At 36.8% G+C, this 19,682-nt stretch overlaps 1 protein-coding gene across 3 annotated transcripts in view; it reads left to right on the top strand.

The window, feature by feature from the left end:
- The window catches only part of LOC136035659 (uncharacterized), a 47,040-nt gene that overhangs the window by 11,128 nt on the left and 16,230 nt on the right, over positions 1 to 19,682 (top strand). For all 3 annotated transcript variants that reach the window (XM_065717568.1, XM_065717567.1, XM_065717569.1), the window contains exon 3: positions 9,082 to 9,294. In XM_065717568.1, the coding sequence (XP_065573640.1) occupies positions 9,082 to 9,294 (213 nt within the window). The remainder of the gene's footprint in view (positions 1 to 9,081; positions 9,295 to 19,682) is intronic.

Below are 19,682 nucleotides of genomic sequence, written 5' to 3'. Positions count from 1 at the left end.
GCAAACTGCACAAACACTATACTGTGCCCCAAGTGCGGAGCTAGTGATTATAAGTCAAATTCTGAATTCCCGTGTAAGAACGGTCCTTTTTGTGTAAGTTGTAAAGCTCCAGGCCATATTTGCTATAGCCTTAACTACCCTACAAGCCGCAAAACCGTGAGCCCATGACTCATGTGATAAATTTCCTATCTCTTAATGCATTCTCGCAAAAAGACTTAATACCAGAGGAAGGCCCTCCAGAGGCTTAGGGATTTTTGTGTTGTCGTCACTTAGGTCTAGTCTGTTTCAAGCAAGTGATCATCATTTAGCCATTCGAGTTGAGAGTTGTCTTTTTACAAATTTTTATTTACCAACAAATTACAACAATGATGAATCTGAGCGTCTATTTGCCCTGTCGTGTAAAAAATTAGGATTGTTTAGAAAAAAATAAAGTGTTTAGGGCTTCAATGTACGATCGTAGGGGATTTTAATTGCAATTTATGTGAAGTAGGCTACAAACTATATATGAGAACTAGTCTGATTAAAGGCCTTTTTGGTGATTTTTTTGTGTGTTGTCGATAAAGAATCTGTTTTTACTTATATGCGCACATCCTCCCATAAATCAAATCTGGATCATCAGTTTCCTCTGATCTTGTTATTAACCGGGTAGAAGTCCTGTGCGAATTCCAGCTTTCAGACTATCTTCCAATAGCTTCTTCTTTCTAATTGAAAAGTTGGCTCCTCATCCCATCCATTGTAATATCCGAGTCTCTCAATTTGTTAGCGATTGGTCAAAAACTAATTCGGAATTATTATTACTTTCGTCAGATTTTATTCTGGATAAGATCCGTATTCCCTTCCACCTTTTACATAAATCTCTTCAGTTTCCTGACATTGAAATGCAGCTATGTTTGGATGTTTATTCTGCGGAAATTTGTCATGCCCTTCGTTTTGCGGAAGATCAAGCAGCTCCTCTTTGTAGAGTTTGTAAGGGTATTGTTCCCGGTTGGTCTTCAAATCCTGAACTTATTTCCTCTTGCCACCATGCAAAAATTTGGTTTTCGTTATGGAAAGATTGTGGTCATCCGACAAAAAGAATGTTTTCAAATGCTCTCGCAGTTGATAGGAAAAAAACCTCATAAATAGTTATTCTGCTAGGCCAGTGTTAGACAGGAGTTATCTTTTCAGAATGGTTTCACAAACGTGGTTGATGCTTCTTCTGCTTATGCCTCTGATATTTCAGATTATGAATGGTATTCGTACTATGGATCCGAATTTTCTTCACCGGATCTTGAGCTTGAGCAACTTTACGAAGCGAAGCTCAAAGTAATGTCGGCTGCTTCCCAGCACGCCCACTTTGTCTTTACTACTAAGTCTGTTGAAAAGCTATTTATGAACTGGAGCAGGAATCATTTAATGGTAGTAATTATGTTAGTGCTATGCATCTAAAGCACGATGGCTCTCTTCTTGTCCAGTATATCACACTTTTAAAGCAAATGATTTTCACTCAGTGCAAGGTTCCAACTACATTTTGTATTGCTGATCTTAGACACATTCCTAAAAAAGGGCGGGTAGACCCTCAATGTTCCTCTATTCGACCATTACTCTTGCGCCATCTCTCTGTAAACTTTTTGAACTTCTCCTCATAGACGATCTTGAAAAGACATGTTACACTCCACCAATTCAGTTTGGGTTCAAACGGGGAACTGGATGTGCAGATGAAATCACAGTCGTGGCAAACGCACTAATTGACGCAGAATCTGCGGGGAAATGTTCTGCTCTTGCTAGTCATGACGTCAAAAGTGCCTATGGTTCGTTAATGCACCCTGCTATGCTTCTGAAAGCTGTCAAGCGAGGTCTAAGCCCTGCAGTTATTCACACTTCGGGACATGTATTCTCGACTGTGCATTCGACTAAAATTACCGCCTGATAAGAATATGCCTCCACTTGCTCGAACAAAGCTTATTCCGGTTTTAAAAGGTGCACGCCAAGGAGCAGTTTCTTCACCTGATATAGTTAATACTACGTCCTTGACCCTCAGGATCTATGTCCCTCTTCATTAATTTTATGGTCAAGAAATTTGTCACTAACATGTTATGCTGACGATGTTCTGGATCTTAGTCGCACCCCGCAACGAGTCAGTGATGTTCTTTCTATCCTCCGAGCAGAATACCTTAAGCTTGGTCTACATGTCATTTCTGCCAAGTCGGAAATAGTCATTTTGAACTGGAAGAGCGATCTACTAAATTCGATCAAACTTGGGAATTCTTCGGTTCATCCTGTCGATCATCTCGTGTATCATGATCTCCCTATAGTTTCACCTATTGGCCACACCCGGTACCTCCTTACTGAACATCTAACCCATCACATTTCCGCCTCTTATGCGTCAATAATTTCCTGCAAGTTCAGATTCAATCGGCATTTGCTATATAGCCTTTTCAATCCAATAGCTCTCCCTCACATTCTGTATATTTCACCCTTTTGGAAACCACTTACCGAACTAAAATACGTTCACTATTCTTCCGTTTTGCAAAATATTTATTCCGTCTTAACCCTGGTAAAGCAACACAAAAATTGTCCGTCAGTTTAAAATTGCTGGCCTGAATATTGCAGTAGCTAGAGTAATAGCTAAAAACAATAAAAAAGCGAATATGACTGCCCAGGAGTGGTATTCTGTATTATTTCAGTAGTCTGTGCCTTTTTTTTTTAGTTGCTTATTTCGTATTTTGTGCTATTTTTACTTGTGTTGTTGTTGTTTGTTTGTTTTTTTCTTCTTCTTTTTCTCTCTTTTTCGCTCCGTCTCGCTCAAAACTTAGTATTTTTGTATACCTTTGTAATGACCTTATATCATACAGTAATTTTTTAATTTGTTATTAATTCATGGTTAATTTTTATCCGCAAATGTTATTGTGATCGGTTTCTTCTTCTTCTTCTGCTTTTCTTTTGTTTTTGTTTTTTTGTGTCTTTTTTCTTCCTCTACTTCGTCTTATCATAATCATCATCACCATCATTTTACTTATAACCCATCACAAAAAAACTGGGCAGAAAGCCCAGAAAAAGACAGAGTAAAAATCAAGAAAAAACAAAAAAGAGACAGCAGAAATAAAAACACACTTTGATAACTACAAACAAGGGACAAATAGAAATGACTAAAGATGGGAAGACATCTGGCATTCGGTAGAGAAATCACAAATACCTTTCTCAATTACCTCAGCTGGGTTTACCAATTAATACTTTCTTTGCAGAAACGAGTTAATTGTCCAATTTGGAAGTTTCTTATGGGGAGAAACTAAAATTTCTCATAATTTTGCTTCTAATTCTGATACGACCTTGATGTCTAAATTCTGATACGAATCCTGATTAAATAATACTTATTTTTTATGGTAAAGATTTTTGATAGCCACATCTCCTTATCAAGTTAGTATTAGAAATGTTTCTGGTGCAATATCTGTCTATTAATTATTAGCTGTTTCAAAATGTTATCAGTTATCTGCCATAAAGATAAGAGTTTAAAAATGATAACTTGTACATTATATATTCTAAAATTTAGACGATTTATTGATATTGGACGTTTTATTTTACCATGAATGAATGAATGACTGTATTTAAAGCCATTTTTCAGGCCGTATACACACATATATAACAACAAACAAACTAAATTATGTAACAATCGACTTTCGAATAACAAGACCCTTCCGGACAAAATTTGCCACTGCTACTATATTTATTTTCGACGTCGACTTCAAAGTTCCAAGAAGGGGCTCACGACCACCCATCCCAAGAAAGCTCCCTCTTAGCTCATTTAGCCCCTGACACCTGAAAGAAAATGGTCTAGCCCATCAAGATCACCGCAAATTGGGCAAGTATACCGCATTTCCGGGTGGCACCTATTTTTCCAAATACTGTGAAGAGGGAGACAGTTTGCTCGCACCTGCATCCAAGACCTCAGGGATTTTTTTTTGGAATCCCTAATTAAAAATATAGCTCTTCACCATAATTTTCTTTCACCTTATAGTAAGAACTTAAACTTTCCGACTGGCTAAGGTCATTCCACCATTTCTGAATTTCTTGGTCTTCCAGCCTTGTTTGGATCTCTGACAGAAAGGCTTTTTGATCTGAGATTGGACCCTCTCCTCCATTCCATGCATACGATAGACCTGTGCTGTCCAATAATTTTTTGACATGGAAGGGCCATGACGATTTTTGTCCCAGGGTAAGTAATTCATCATACGCTGCTCTGATGAGTCTTGAGCAGGGACATTGCAGTATATTCAGCCAAAACTTAATTAATTGGATCTGTCTATGTTTTCTCATGGAGAAAAGTCCCAAATCTCCCTTGATGAAAAGTGTGTGAGTGGTGGCGGGCAGACCTAGCATTCGTTTATAATATTGTAGCTGTAGAGTTTCTAATGAATTTGCCACTTACAGGCCCCATACTTCTCCTCTATAATGCAAGATTGGCCTTATTTTTGAGTTGAACACATTCTTGTGCATCTTTAATGAATTTCTAATGAATTTGCCACTTCTAGGCCCCATACTTCCCCTCCATAGTGGAGGATTGGCCTTATTTTTGAGTTGAACACGTTTTTGTGCATCTTGAAGTCACCCATTCCCGTCAAATTACTGTTCCTGAACAGCGTTGCCATTGATGCTTTTCTTCGATTTGCCATCTTCGAAATATGATTGCTCCATCTTCCATTCGATGTTAGATGGAATCCTAAATATATTGCCTGAGACACAACCTTCACAGCTTCACCATTCAAATTAAAACTTTCTTCATCTTTATTTTCTTGTTGATTGTCTACGGCAAAAAATCATCATCTCTGTCTTTTTTGTGTTAATTTCCAGTTTCTTTTCCTCTAAATATTCAGCTGTTAAATCTAACAGAGTTTGTAGCTCTGAATTGGATCTGGCGAACAAGGCAATATCATCGGCAAATAATAGTAATGATAATACTTTATTTCCAAGGTGTACAACTGGCGCCCACCTTTTTTCAAGGTATTCGGCAAGATCATTTATAAAAGTAGCAAAAAGTTTCGGTCATAGTGTACTACCCTGTTTTACACCTTTTACATTAAAAAAAAAACTCTAGATATACCGCTTCCTGCTATCTTTACCACATTTCTGGTCAAACAATACATCGAGAGAAAAACCCTTAAAAGGGTGACGGAATTCCTGTTCCTAAAAGCGTTCTAAACAGAATTATACGGTCAACATTGTCAAATGCTCTACTTAAATCAAGAAAAGCCACGTACAACTTTCCGTTTCCCTTGCAATACTTACTAATCAATGCATTTAGAACAAACATTCGATGTTATCAAACTGGCGAAACCGTATTAGTCAAAGAAAGATAAGAACTTACAAAAGTCATTTATCTCTTAGTCATAAATTATATTGATGCAATGAGGTTTGAATTATAATTTCAGTCTTATCATATATTTGCTTTCATACTTACATATACATTATATATAGAGCTGATGAATGGGGAAACTTTTCCGAGATTCCTTCAGTATGTTTTCCAGGGGGAAAAAATATCATTTTTAAAGGAAGAAATTGGGTATTGTAGGTTTGTAGGCCATCCTTTTTATTAATTTAAGATCCGGTATTGCCTTCCTCCTTCCGTAAAATTTTTACTACATGCATTTTTGTTCATGTTATTATAAGATATCTACCCATAGGGGAATAGAGGAAGGATCCCCCTTCCCTTGGAGAGAAACATGAAGGAGGGTCAAAACTGGGACATATCATATAATTTAAGGGATATGTTGCATCTGTTGAGGGATATATAGATATATGTTTTTTTATATCTTATGTTTTTGGTCCCAAATTCGTGGTGTTGGGCATAATTAAACATCTGATTTGCGCTAGTCTTTTATCAAGGTTTTCAATGACTATTGAGCCATCTTTTGAAGGAGTCAAAAGAGAAACTTTTAGGGATGACCTCGACGAAGATTATTCCAGATCAAAGTGCAACATGGAATAAAGTTTTTCTTCAAATACATTGTTTTCGGATACCATCCTCAACCTCAACCAACCTTGAGGACCAACCTCAAGATAATTGGAAGAGCTGTGTGCCTTTGTGTCTGCTTGTCGGTATGACAAGGGGGGCACAATACGATAAAGCCTTACAAAAGGAGGTAAATTTATGTACTTGTAGAAGACGGCCATCAACGCTACATCAAACTCTCGCTAACAGTCTAGAGAGAGTCGTGGGGGATGACTGAACCAGCCGTAATAGCCCTATTCTGAATCTGTTGGAGTGGTGCCAAAAATATTTTGGAGCACCAGCATACAGTGAGCATCCATACTCGGCAATTAGTCTGATGCAAGACTTGCAAAGTCTGATGGTCGGACTGGGCGATAGAAGGTTTTTGAAACGAAGGGTAATACCTAGCTTTATCGTGCTGGAGAGTCTCACTGAATCGAGATGGGTTTTGCAAAAGTAATCCAAGGAGATGAAACCCGTCGACTTTCTTTATAACTTGACTCATGGAGATGAATTTGGGGTTTATAAGTGGCACTTTTGATTGGGAGATTATCAGTTTCTTTTTTATATGTAATTTAATTGACTATCCAGGCATTAGACCATTTTTCTATATTTCAAAGATCAGTTTCTAGGGACAGGGAGGCTTGGATTGGGTCTTCTTGTTTTGGGATGACCATGTGTCACGGTATCATCAGCAAAGGGATGCAGAGGGCTACGCAAGGTTATATCCCATTTCATTTATGTAAGGAATGGAAAGCGCAGGTTCCAATATACTACACAGGGATGCGCCAGCCTTTATTAGATATTTGAGGGAAGTGGACCCCTCAAGAACATCCCGCAGTGAACGATCAGAAAGAAAGCTCACGATCACCTTTAACAGACGTCCTCTAACAACGTACCGTGAAGTTTTTCAGTAGGCTACTATACCATTCTCCGTCAAAAGCTTTAGTAATGTCGAATGACAATAACTTGATATCATGTCCTTTTGCTAGAATTTTGACCCCATTTTAGTCTTTAGCCTGGTTATTTCCATTCCTAGTGTTTGGCGCGTACACACTCTTAAAACGCTACATCTGTCCGGACCTTTAGATTCTCTTTCCAAGCTTTGGGTTCCCTTCTCTGCTATGTAACACTACCGCACGTGCATTCTCTTCAAACGCTATGTCTGTCTAGCCCTTTGGATTCTCTTTCTAAGTTCAGCAAGCTTAGCTAAAGCAAGAATCAGTCATGCAGCATTTGAATGGACGCAAACCTCAATGTTTAAACATCTGTGTTTAAACATCAATGTTTAATAATGTTTAAAATTAAAAAAACATCTTAGAGCAAAAGAATGAAATCAGTGTTGCTTTATTGTATGCAAAATCTCTTCGGTGGTTGCTTGTCTCATCATTTTATCAAGTATCATTGTTTTTGCGAATAAAGAGAATAGCGCTAAAGTAAATAGAATACCGTAAAGTAAGAATAAAGTAAAGTAAAGAATAAAGTAAGTAGAATAAAGTAAAGTAAATAGAATAAAGTAAATAGAATAGGTTGTCTCTGAACAGGATGGGAGGGTTTTCTGATTAAGGAGAAAATGAGAACATCTACGAAAAGTGTAAAGAGAGGGACTTTGGATAGATTGGGATGGCGTGAGTATTCGTAGCCGTGTTTCAAATGGTTATCAATTCGTTAAGAGAGGAAGGCACGGACTTCTAAATCGTCTTATACCAACTGTCAAAGGAATTTTGTCTATCAACTCTAATGCTCATAATTTTCTTTTTTAATCAGTGTTTAATTAATTGCACGAAGGGAAACCTTTTGGGACTAGGCTCCCAGCAAATCTCAATAACAATCCCCTGAGATGTTTATTATTTATTTAAGAATCAACGACGCTTCTTGACTACTATGGTCCCTGCGTTGGCCCTGCGGTGCACTCCTGCGTGATTCGATCTCTGGGTCCCATATTACCAAGCTAAGGTCAAATCCACTGCGCCACCACAGGACAATCCTCTAAGATGTCTCTTATATTTATGCTATTTTGAATTTTTAGAATTGTCCCCTTTCCTCGCACCAAAAAGTTTTGCATACGTGCTTGCCTGCAGCCTAAGCTTTCTGAGATTGTAGGGTCTTTTGCGGTATTTTTTGAAGAGATAGACTAAAATATTATTTTACGTATCTGATCGACAAGTATATCACTGGATTTAATATATATTGTGAAATATATTTCGCAATATATCAATTCGCAACTAAAATCAATCCGAGTGATGTACTTTCGGTACCTCAAATACATACTTTATTTGCCCCGATCCTTTCGGAATCATGCTATTGTTCGCAAATACGATGCTACGGATATTTCGATGTCATTTGAAAGATTAAATACTGTTTCAGCTGATAATGCTGTTTATTCTCTAGTCTGTTTCCAACCGTTAATTCGATCGTTTTGACTTTAATGGTTGTGCATTATATTTGTGTATAATAAAAACGCTTGTGTTTTGTTGTTTTGTAGCGGGTTAAAAATAAGTTGTTATTATTATTATAAATGCTGTTGCATAACTATTTAAAAGATATGTTAACAAAGAAGGATGTGTTGTATTCTGTTTTTAATATATTGTTAATGTTTTAGGGTGTAAATAGGAGTCATCATACCTCCGGAAAAAACATAAATTCACACCTGCATGTATTGAATGTATATAACAAAATAGAAATATACAAGAACCAAAGTAATGACATTTTCGCATATTTTGAGTAAAATTATGTATTTTAGATATGCTTGGGGAGGTTTGGAACTGACGGAGGAGGGGGGTTATTTATACAGGCATTCACTGATTATCAGCAAAGTCTATTTTATTTTACCATATTTTAACTGAAATTTGCGTAAGTTTTGGTACCCTTTCCTCAAAAATAGAAATTAAAGACAAGGAATATTAGCTAAAAAATATAAAGAATGTTATATGTATAATAAAAGAAATCTCTTAAATTTTAATTTTCGCAATTATTACCAATTTTTAACTAAAAAATGGAGGGGGGTGCATGGCAATTCTGATTAAAGGAAAGAAGAAGAACTTCAACACGAATTTTTCTAGAAAAAAAAGAGTGTTTTTATTTAATGACTTATTACAAAAAATGTTTTATTTTAGATGTATTGAGGGAGGTGCGTCATGGTTACGAAAGTATTTTGGTAACTGAAACTTACATTGAGAATTTCAAAGAAGAAATAACAACTGCTGAAGCTAAGGCTGCTAAGTTACAAAAGGACGCTAAAAGAAGCACAAGGAGAGGTACCAAAGAAAACCCTGCCGACGAAAAAGTCAGAGAAGCCCAAGGGCATTGTGAGAACTTGCGCAATGAACGTAAGTATTACTTTGAGCTGATCTTAGTTAAGATAAAGTCTTAAAAGATTATTATAAAGCACAGGAAAAAAAACAGCTCATATAGTAACATTAATAGGTAAATATAGTAAATGGTAAAATATGGCACATAAATAATGGTAAATATGGTAAGGTAAAAACATGGCATTTTTTCCCTTACAATCCCTATTGGTGGTGCTAATTTCCGTTTGATAGCACTTCAGCCAGGAAGTGCAGTGGGGGCTGGGGGTCAAATATCCTGTGCTGTCGCACACCGTTTCTGTTTACCTTACCCAGATTTTTCCAGGTACCCATTTAGAGTCGAATCGACTTGCTAAGCTTACAGAGTCACGCTGCATTAATAGGCTCTCAAATAGTTTAAGGCCGTGATTAAGTGAAATTGAAAACATCGAGGTTCAAAATTTAACTTAGGGTAGCCTTCTGTCTCTCAATTCTCTAGAGACCGTCGATTGTCAAAAACCCTTCAAATAGCGTTTATCCATTGGCGGAAGTAGCACGTTAATTATACCAGCTTGTCAATCTAGTCTTTAGGGGTGTTATGGGCGATCTGAAACGATTCTTTCTGGCAAAAAACTTGTAAAAATTTTAGGTAGCTGAATATATTTTATGGGACTGTTCGAAAGCAGGAAAATCCATCGAAAATGGTTGCAATCACCTTAAAGGTTATTGTCTTCTGCTCATGATAGTACCGATTTTGTTCTAAAAGCAATATCCTTTGTAGGGATATTGCTCTTTTTCACTTGTGAAAAAGAGCTAGACATTTTCTAAGATTTCTAAGCAATTAGAGGAAATAAAGCAGACTCCTAGCAAACGTTTTGTAGCATCTTCAAGAAGCTACGGCCTGATATTAAAAGCGTTATCTTCCGCCAATGAATACTTGAGTACTTTTTAAATATAAATTTTCAATTTTAACATGGGATTTTCGAGTTCCATCAGTTCACTTAATCACGACTTTAATTTAATCATTGAACTTCCGACCGTTATTCTGCTGAAATTATGAGGCTAAACTTTATGAGCTGGGAATCTCTATGACGCTTGCAGAGCGTCATACCCGGACTCGGACTTTGGTATGATAGGTTCTGTCGGGGATGCCTGGAACTCCATTCCTGTTGGGACTCGACGGTCCTGTACCCTATCCTCCTTCAAGAAACTGTTAAAGAAAGTTTTATTGAAAAAAATAAATAAAAAAAAATTATAACATTGATCAGATATTTATATTTATTAATTATTTAAAAAGATGTATTTTTTAAATTAGATGTTGTGAATTTTGGTTCCTTGATGTCTTACTCTGGTGGGGATTGGTGAGTAGAATTCAAATATATCTTAAATATATAAGTGTGAATATACTTAATATTTATTTATATTTTTTCCCCAAGTAAAGGGCCATTGAGCCCTTTGGGATATTTTTGTTTATAAATGGAAGTATATTGGCAATAAAAGGAACTTGTACTTGCTTAGGCAGTATAGATGCTGCCAGAATTTATGGCAGTATAGTGCGAACAGTTGGGAGGAAATTAGTGTTTGATGCATCAACACAAATTAGTATTTGATACATTCACACTAATTAGTGTTTGATGTATCGACATAAATTAGTGTTTGATTCGTTAACGCAAATTAGTGTTTCATGCATACCGAGTAATTTCTGTTCGTTTTGAGTTTTAATGTAGCTCCTTACTTCCTTTTAAAAAAAAACTTTTTTATTTATTTAATTGCTCATAAAGATCGTGGATTGAATGAGGATATACACAAAAGGGTAGAGTAGCCAGGTTACAAGATATTCTTTCGTAGTAAAAAAAAAGGTTGGAAAAAAGATAGGAAGATGAGTCTGAGAACTATGATCGTAGAATATTGGAAACCAAAGTAGTGAAAGCGATCAAGTGTTGCTCTGATACACAGGCACTTAGAAAGGCTGAAGATTTGTTAATTGTTTCCTAGAGTAGCTGTCAAAATGACTGTTTTAGGTATTAGCTTGGCAGACCATTTTTTGAATATAAATACAAAAAATACCCTAAAGTTATGTCTTAAAATATACACAAAAGGGTAGAGTAACTAAGAGAGTAATTAAAGAGAGGTAGAGAGTAAATAAAAAAAAAATACCCTAAAGTCATGTCTTCAGTATACACAAAAGGGTAGAGTAGCCAAGAGAGTAAATAAAGAGAGGTAGAAAGTAAATAAAAAAAATACCCTAAAGTCATGTCTTAAAATATACACAAAAGGGTAGAGAAGCCAAGAGAGTAAATAAAGTGAGATAGAGAGTAAATAAAAAAAATACCCTAAAGTCATGTCTTAAAATATGGCATATTTGTCTTCGAAATATATATATAAGATGTCAGTTGATTTTATTTGTTTGTTATTAACTTTATTTTCTTAATCAACGACAATTTAAGAGAAATTTTTGTATTTAATTCAAATAAAGCAATGACGACGAACTAAAAACAACAGCAAAACATGTGGAGTTGACGTTTTCGGTTTTTTTTAGTAATTAATGCTTTTTTTTTCTTTTTTTTTTAGTTTATTACCCGTTTTTATGGCACTTGATATTTACTAAGTGACATATAGCGATCGCAAATTCTTTCGGTCTGTCTGTCTGTCTTGGTTTTGCGAGTTTAGGCACTTCCAGATAAGCTAGGACAATGAAATTTGGCAGGCGTATCAGGGACCAGACCAGATTAAATTAGAAATAGTCGTTTCTCTGATTGAACCATTTGGGGTGGAGGAGTGGAGGGGGGAACGGTTAATTGGGAAAAATTAGAAAAAATAAGGTATTTTTAACTTACGAACGGGTGATCGGATCTTAATGAAATTTGGCATTTATAAGGGAATCGTGTCTCAGAGCACTTTTTTCAAATTTCGACCGGATCCGGTAACATTGGGGGGAGTTGGAGGAGGAAGCCTAAAATCTTGGAAAACGCTTAGAGTGGAGGAGTCGGGATGAAACTTGGTGGGAAAAATAAGCACAAATCCTAGATACATAATTGATACAACCGGAACGGATCCGATCTCTTTTTTGGGGGGGGGGTTAATTCTGAAGTTTGGGGGGGGGGCGGTATTCGGAAAAATTAGAAAAATGAGGTATTTGTAACTTACGAACGGGTGGTCAGACCTTAATGAAATTTGATATTTAGAAGGACCTTGTACTTCAGCGCTCTTATTTTAAATCTCGACCTGATCTGGTGACAGTGGGGGGAATTGGAGGGGGAAATTGGAAATCTTGGAAAACGTGAAAATTGAGGTATCTTTATCTTACGAATGGCTGATCGGATCTTAATGAAACTTGATATATAGAAAAATCATATGTCTCGGATGCTCCATTTTCAGTTTGAATGGGATCCGGGGACATAGGGGGTTTGAGGGGGAAACACAAATCTTGGGAACTGAAAATCTTGGAAAACGCTTAGAGTGGAGAGATCGGGATGAAACTTGATGGGAAGAATAAGTACAAGCTCTAAATACGTGATTGACATAATTTTAACGGGTCCGCTCTATTTGGGGGAGTTGGGGGGGGAGGATTTCTATTGCTTTGGTGAGTTCAGTGCTTCTGGACGTGCTAGGACGATGAAAATTGGTAGGCGTGTCAGGGACCTGCACAAATTGACTTGATAAAGTTGTTTTCACCGATTCAACCATCTGGGGGGCCTAAGGGAGAGGAAAAATTAGAAAAAACGAGGTATTTTTAACTTAAGAGTGGGTGATCTGATCTTAATGAATTTTGATATTTCGAAGGACCTCGTACCTCAGATCTCTTATTTAAAATCCCGTCCGGCATTAAGCCTCTGATTTTCCTATTAAGTCAATCTATTGATCCTTAGAAATTTGCAAGAGCTCATACCATATGAGCTCTTGGCCCTTCCGACCTCGTCACAAGTACCATATAAGCTCTTGTTTCATTTTAGTCACTCATAAATTTTCGTAAAATATTTTGTTGTTACTGTTGTTACTTGTTCTTCTTGTTACTCATAAATTTTCGTAAATGGCAAAGAAGGGTGTTCTAAGAAACGATAAAATGATTCTAATATTTCAATTGTTGTCCTTTATTGAGACAATTTCAGTTACATAAACCATCATAGAAAAACCGTTTGTTTTTGCGCAAGAAAAGCATCCAATTTTTTCATAGTTTGTATTCTCAATTTTTTTTTCATAGTTAATTGATTACTTTATATGTGTATATGATTACATTAACGACATTTAGCAAAAAAAAAAAGTTGTTAATAGGCCAATTGTCACCAAAACGAAATTCCTTTTAGGAGCCAGAAATATAAGTCAGCACCCATTTTAAAAGTTACAATTGCCAAAAATTACAAGCACAAATGTGTTTTTTTTTTAGTCACTACAGAGCGCTCCTTTTGTTGGATAAGAGACTTTTTCACGTATGGTTCTTGAAAACGATTCTTGTAAATTAGTAATTAAAAATAGTAAAATAAGCTGTCTGTTGATTTTATTTGTTTGTTTTTAACTTTATTTTCTTAATCAACGACAATTTAAGAGAATTTTTTTTATTTAATTCAAATAAAGCAAAGACGAAGAACTAAAAACAAAAATAACAACAAAACATGTGGAGTTGACGTTTTCGGATTTTTTTTTCTTTTTTAGTAATTAATGTTTTGCTGGTTTTTTTTTTTTTAGTTTGTTAGCTTGTTGATTTTTTAGTTTGTTGTTTTTTTTTTTAGTTTATTACCCGTTTTTATGGCACTTGATATTTACTAAGTGACATATAGCGATCGCGAATTTTTTCGGTCTGTCTGTCTGTCCTGGTTTTGCTAGTTTAGGCACTTCAAGATAAGCTAGGACGATGAAATTCGGCAGGCGTATCAGGGACCAGACCAGATTAAATTAAAAATAGTCGTGTCTCCGATTGAACCGTTTGGGGTGGGGGTGTGGGGGGGAGCGGTTAATTGGGAAAAATTAGAAAAAATAAGGTATTTTTAACTTACGAACGGGTGATCGGATTTTAATGAAATTTGATATTTTTAAAGATATCATGTCTCAGAGCACTTATTTCAAATTGCGACCGGATCCGGTAACATTGGGGGGAGTTGGAGGGGGAAGCCTAAAATCTTGGAAAACGCTTAGAGTGGAGGGGTCGGGATGAAACTTGGTGGGAAAAATAAGCACAAATCCTAGATACCTGATTGATATAACCGGAACGGATCCGCTCTCTTTGGGGGGGGGGGGTAATTCTGAAAAATTAGAAAAAAATGAGGTATTTTTAACTTACGAAGGAGTGATTGGATCTTAATGAAATTTCATATTTAGAAGGATCTCGTAACTCAGATGCTTTATTTTGAATCCAGACCGGATCCAGTGTCATAGGGGGGAGTTGGTGGGGGACCGGAAATCTTGGAAAACGCTTAGAGTGAAGAGATCATGATGAAACTCGGTGGGAGTAATACGTACAAGTCCAAGATACGTGACTGACATAACCGGAATGGATCTGTGCTCTTTTGGGGAGCTTGGGGGGGGAGGTATTCGGAAAAGTTAGAAAAATGAGGTATTTGTAACTTACGAACGGGTGGTCGACTTTAATGAAATTTGATATTTAGAAGGATCTTGTGCTTCAGTGCCATTATTTTAAATCTCGACCCTATCCGGTGACAGTGGGGGGAATTCGAGGGTTAAATTGGAAATCTTGGAAAACTTGAAAATTGAGGTATCTTTATCTTACGAATGGGTGATCAGATCTTAATGAAACTTGATATATAGAAAAATCATATATCTCGGATGCTCCATTTTCAATTTGAATCGGATCCGGGGACATAGGGGGCTGGAGGGGGTAAACAGAAATCTTGGAAACCGAAAATCTTGGAAAACGCTTAGAGCGGAAAGGTCGGGATGAAACTTGATGGGAAGAATAAGCACAAGCTCTAAATAGGTGATTGACATAATTTGAACGGATCCGCTCTATCTGGGGGAGTTGGGAGGATTTCCAGTGCTTTGGTGAGTTCGGTGCTTCTGGACGTGCTAGGACGATGAAAATTGGTAGGCGTGTCAGGGACCTGCACAAATTGACTTGATAACAGTAATTTCACCGATTCAACCATCTGGGGGGGGGCTGGAGGGAGAGGATGAATTGAAAAAAATGAGGTACTTTTAACTTACGAATAGGTGATCGGATCTTAATGAAAATTGATATTTAGAAGGACCTCGTGTCTCAGAGCTCTTATTTTAAATCCCGACCGTATCTGGTGATATTGGGGGAGTTGGACTGGGAAACTGGAAATCTTGGAAAACGCTTAGAGTGGCGAGATCGGGATTAAACTTGGTGCTAAGAATAAGCACAAGTCCTAGATACGTGATTGACATAGCCCGCGATTGACTGAATCCGCTCTCTTTGGGGGAGCTGGGGGATGTTAATTCAGAAAAATTTGAAAAACTGAGGTATTTTTAACTTAAGAACAGGTAACCGGATCTTAATGAAATTCGATATTTAGAAGGAACTGATGTCTCAGAGCTCTGATTTTCAATTCCGACAGATCTGGTGACATTAGGGGGGGTGGAGGGGTAAACAGGAAATCTCGGAAAACGATTAGAGTGGAGAGATCGGGATGAAACTTGGTGGGTAGAATAAGCAAATATCGTAGATACGTGATTGACGGTACCGGACTGGATTTGTCCTCTTTGGGGGGGGGGGGTCAGTGCTTTGGCGAGTTCGATGATTCTGGACGTGCTAGGACGATGTAAATGGGTAGGCGTGTCAGGAACCTGCACAAATTGACTTGATAAAGTCGTTTTCCCCGATTCGAACATCTGGGGGGCTGAAGGGAGAGGAAAAATTAGAAAAAAGAGGTATTTTTTACTTAAGAGTGGGTGATCGGATCTTAATGAATTTTGATATTTAGAAGGACCGCGTACCTCAGAGCTCTTATTTTAAATCCCGTCCGACATTAAGCCTCTGATTTCCCTATTAAGTCAATCTATTGATTCTTAGAATTTTGCAAGAGCTCATACCATATGAGCTCTTGGCTCTTCCAACCTCGTCAATTTCAGTTACACAAACTATCATAGAAAATCCGTTTGTTTTTGTGCAAGAAAAGCATCCAATTTTTTCAAATAACTCGAAAATTTTCATTTCTTTTGAATTTTTTGTCTTCCTGGGAGGAGTAGTATGATTTTCCGCATGCCATTTCCTGTCGGCAGTCCAGTGTGTGCACTGTAACTGGTTCTTGCGGAGCTCATAGTTTGTTGATTACATTATATGTGTATATGATTACATTAACGACATTTAGCAAAAAAAAGTTGTTAATAGGCCAATTTTCACCAAAACGAAATTCTTTTTAGGAGCCAGAAATATAAGTCAGCACCCATTTTAAAAATTACAATTGCCAAAAATTACAAGCACAAATGTGTTTTTTTTTTTTTTTTTTTTTTTTTTTTTTTTTAGTCACTATAGAGCACCCCTTTTGTTGGATAAGAGCCTTTTTCACGTATGGTTCTTGAAGATGATTCTTGTTAACTAGTAACTGACTGTACTTCTGAACACCTGCATTTAATGATGAAAAAGCTCATTGACTAAAGAGTCAATTTTGATTCCAATTTACTTCAGTTGGAGAGCAAATAAAAAAAAAACTAGTCTTTTTTGATTAAACATATCCCGAGTATATTTTGATATAGTGCACGCACTATATCATCACCGTTTGTGTGACGTCATATTTATTGGGAATCTTTTCCAAATTATAAAAGCATCAATGCAGTTTAGAAAACATGACGTCATGCTTTTCTATAAACATCATAACACTTGGACACCATGACGTCATTTTCTTAATATAAGGAAAACTGAACCAACGATCTCAATCATTTGAATAAAGTATCTCTTACTTAAAACATGTTCATTTTTAAAACCATTGTTATTGGGATTCCAGTCTCAGTTGCTGGAATATCAGCTTGTTGGGCTATTAAAAAATACATGGAATGCAAAACAGCTGAATGTTCAATAGAAGGTGAAGAAGCACAGAGCTCTGAAGGCAACAAGGAGAGTGAACCAAATCCAACTGTTGTCGAAATAGAAAAGAACGAAGACCATAGTTACACACGTAAAGAAGAACCCGAAGAGGAAAAATGCTGGAAAAATCTGGGTCCTGTTTGCAAGAGTGCAGCCTCTATTTGCAAGAGCGTAAAATCTTTTTTGAAGACCGCAGCCTCATGCAGTACTGTTAACGGAAGCAAATGTGATGTAGGTCAGGTCAAACTTCAAACAAACCCCTTTAGACATAGAATAAATCTTTCTATCTATGATAAAATTAAGATGTGTATCTCGTCTATTGTCCTTCTTCCTCTGAGAGTGATTGGTGTTGCCACTTGCCTAGTTACATCTTATTCGATTGCTTCTATTGGGCTTTTGGGTACAACTGAGGAAGAACTAAAATCAAAGCCTATGCAAGGATGGAGACGAACGCTGCGAGCCATTGTATCTAAAATAATGGTTGGGCTCTTTTATTGTTCTGGTTTCAGAGTAAGAGTAAAAGGGAGACAAGCGATGGCAAGAGAAGCACCCATTCTGGTACTGGCACCACATTCGTCGGTTTATGATTCGCTTGTAGTTTTCTTCCTAGGGTCACCTTCCATTGTTGCAAAAGAAGAAGTGAAGAAATTGCCGTTTTTTGGAAAATTGGTCAATTTTACTCAGCCAATATATGTGGATAGAGAAGATCCCAATTCTCGATTAAAAACGATTCAAGAGATGGTGCGTCGAGCAACATCTGAGGATTCCTGGCAACAGACTTTGATATTTCCTGAGGGAACCTGTTCAAACGGGAAATCTCTAATCACTTTCAAGCCTGGTGCATTTTATCCTGGAGTTGCTGTACAACCTGTGTGCATTAGGTATCCTAATAGGCTTGACACTCCAACTTGGACTTGGGATGGACCTGAAGCATGGAAGACTGTATTGTACACTATGACCCAGTTTGTTACTTATGCTGAAATCGAATTTTTACCTCCATATGTTCCGTCAGATGAAGAGAAAAGAGAACCGAAAATATTTGCCTCTAATGTACGCTCTGAAATGGCCAAATGCCTTGAAGTACCCATTGTCGATTATTCCTTTGAAGATTGTCAACTTATGATGAAAGCAACCAAATTGGAATTGCCAAGTGAATCGGGCTTGATAGGAGTGGCCAACTTAAGATCCAAATATGGATTTGATAGAAAAGACCTGGAGGCAGACCTAGATAGCTTCGCCAAGATTGCAAATAAAAAGGATGGGGTTATTAGACTTCAAGATTTGGCTTCTTACTTGAAAATACATGGCAATAACCCTTGCCTTATGCAAATATTTAAAGCCTATGATCAGGATTCTAAAGGTTTTATAACCTTTAAAGAGTTCATCGTCGGCAAAAGGTCTGCTTCACTTCTTTGCCATCAAAGAACAAAATGTGAAAGCTGCCTTTCAGCTTCCGGAGCGTGGAAAGAAATGCTATGTACATTTATTGACAAAAACATTGCTGGTCTCTCTGCATAGCTTATCAAGATTGTATGATAGACTATTGTATTGTACTGAGTATATTAAGATTGTATTGATTGAAGCTGGTTGAGCAGTTAAAGCTGATTCAAGTATTCTAACTATTGTTTCGATTAATATTTTTTAATAAAGTTATTGCACAAAAAAAAATTTATTTTATTGAGAAGTACAGTTATTGAGAATTGCAAATTATTTAGAATTACAGCCCCCCTGCTTGAACTAGAGGAAAAACACTTTTCTGCGTGGGAAGCAGAGTTTTGTCCCCCTTTTTTCACTGGAGCATCATAGAGAGCTGTTTAAGGGGTTAATTGATTTTTTTTTCATCTACGAGTATTTCCAAAATTCGTCTTGGTAATGCCGTCATATCTATCTTTAAAGATCCTACTATCTCTCTTTACAATTTAAATCTCTCATCACATCATAGCTCTCTTTATAGAGAGCTGTTTAAGGGGTTAATTGATCTTTTTTTATCTACGAGCTTTACTAAAATTCGTCTTGGTAATGCCGTTATAAAATGCGATATATCACCAATATTGAAACTTTTGGGTCATTTTTTTTAGCAGAAAGAATGGGAAGCAGTTGAATCGAATGAAAAGGTTTTTAATCTTTGGTTAATTCAAATGTGTGTTTTGTTTTATGCTGCTTTAATGCGAAACAGTTCCTCCTACCTCCTTTTCTAAGAAAAACAAAAAATTATCTTTCGGTCTATATTTGAAATTAGCAAAACTTTTCATTCGCAGGGCCAAGACACGCTTGAATTTTTTGGTACCGAAGGTTACCAGAAGCTAAACGACATGTCAAATAAAACTGTCTCGTAAGAAAAATTTGCCGTAATTGTGTTTTTGCGCTGACTCAGGAATTATTATTTCGGTTCATCTTAGCAGTAAGTTTTTTTGCGGAGACAAATCTATTGGAG

Source organism: Artemia franciscana, chromosome 14, assembly GCF_032884065.1.
Source record: "Artemia franciscana chromosome 14, ASM3288406v1, whole genome shotgun sequence".
In the NCBI taxonomy this organism is placed as follows: Eukaryota; Metazoa; Arthropoda; class Branchiopoda; order Anostraca; family Artemiidae; genus Artemia; species Artemia franciscana.
This window is presented reverse-complemented; position numbering and strand designations above follow the sequence as displayed.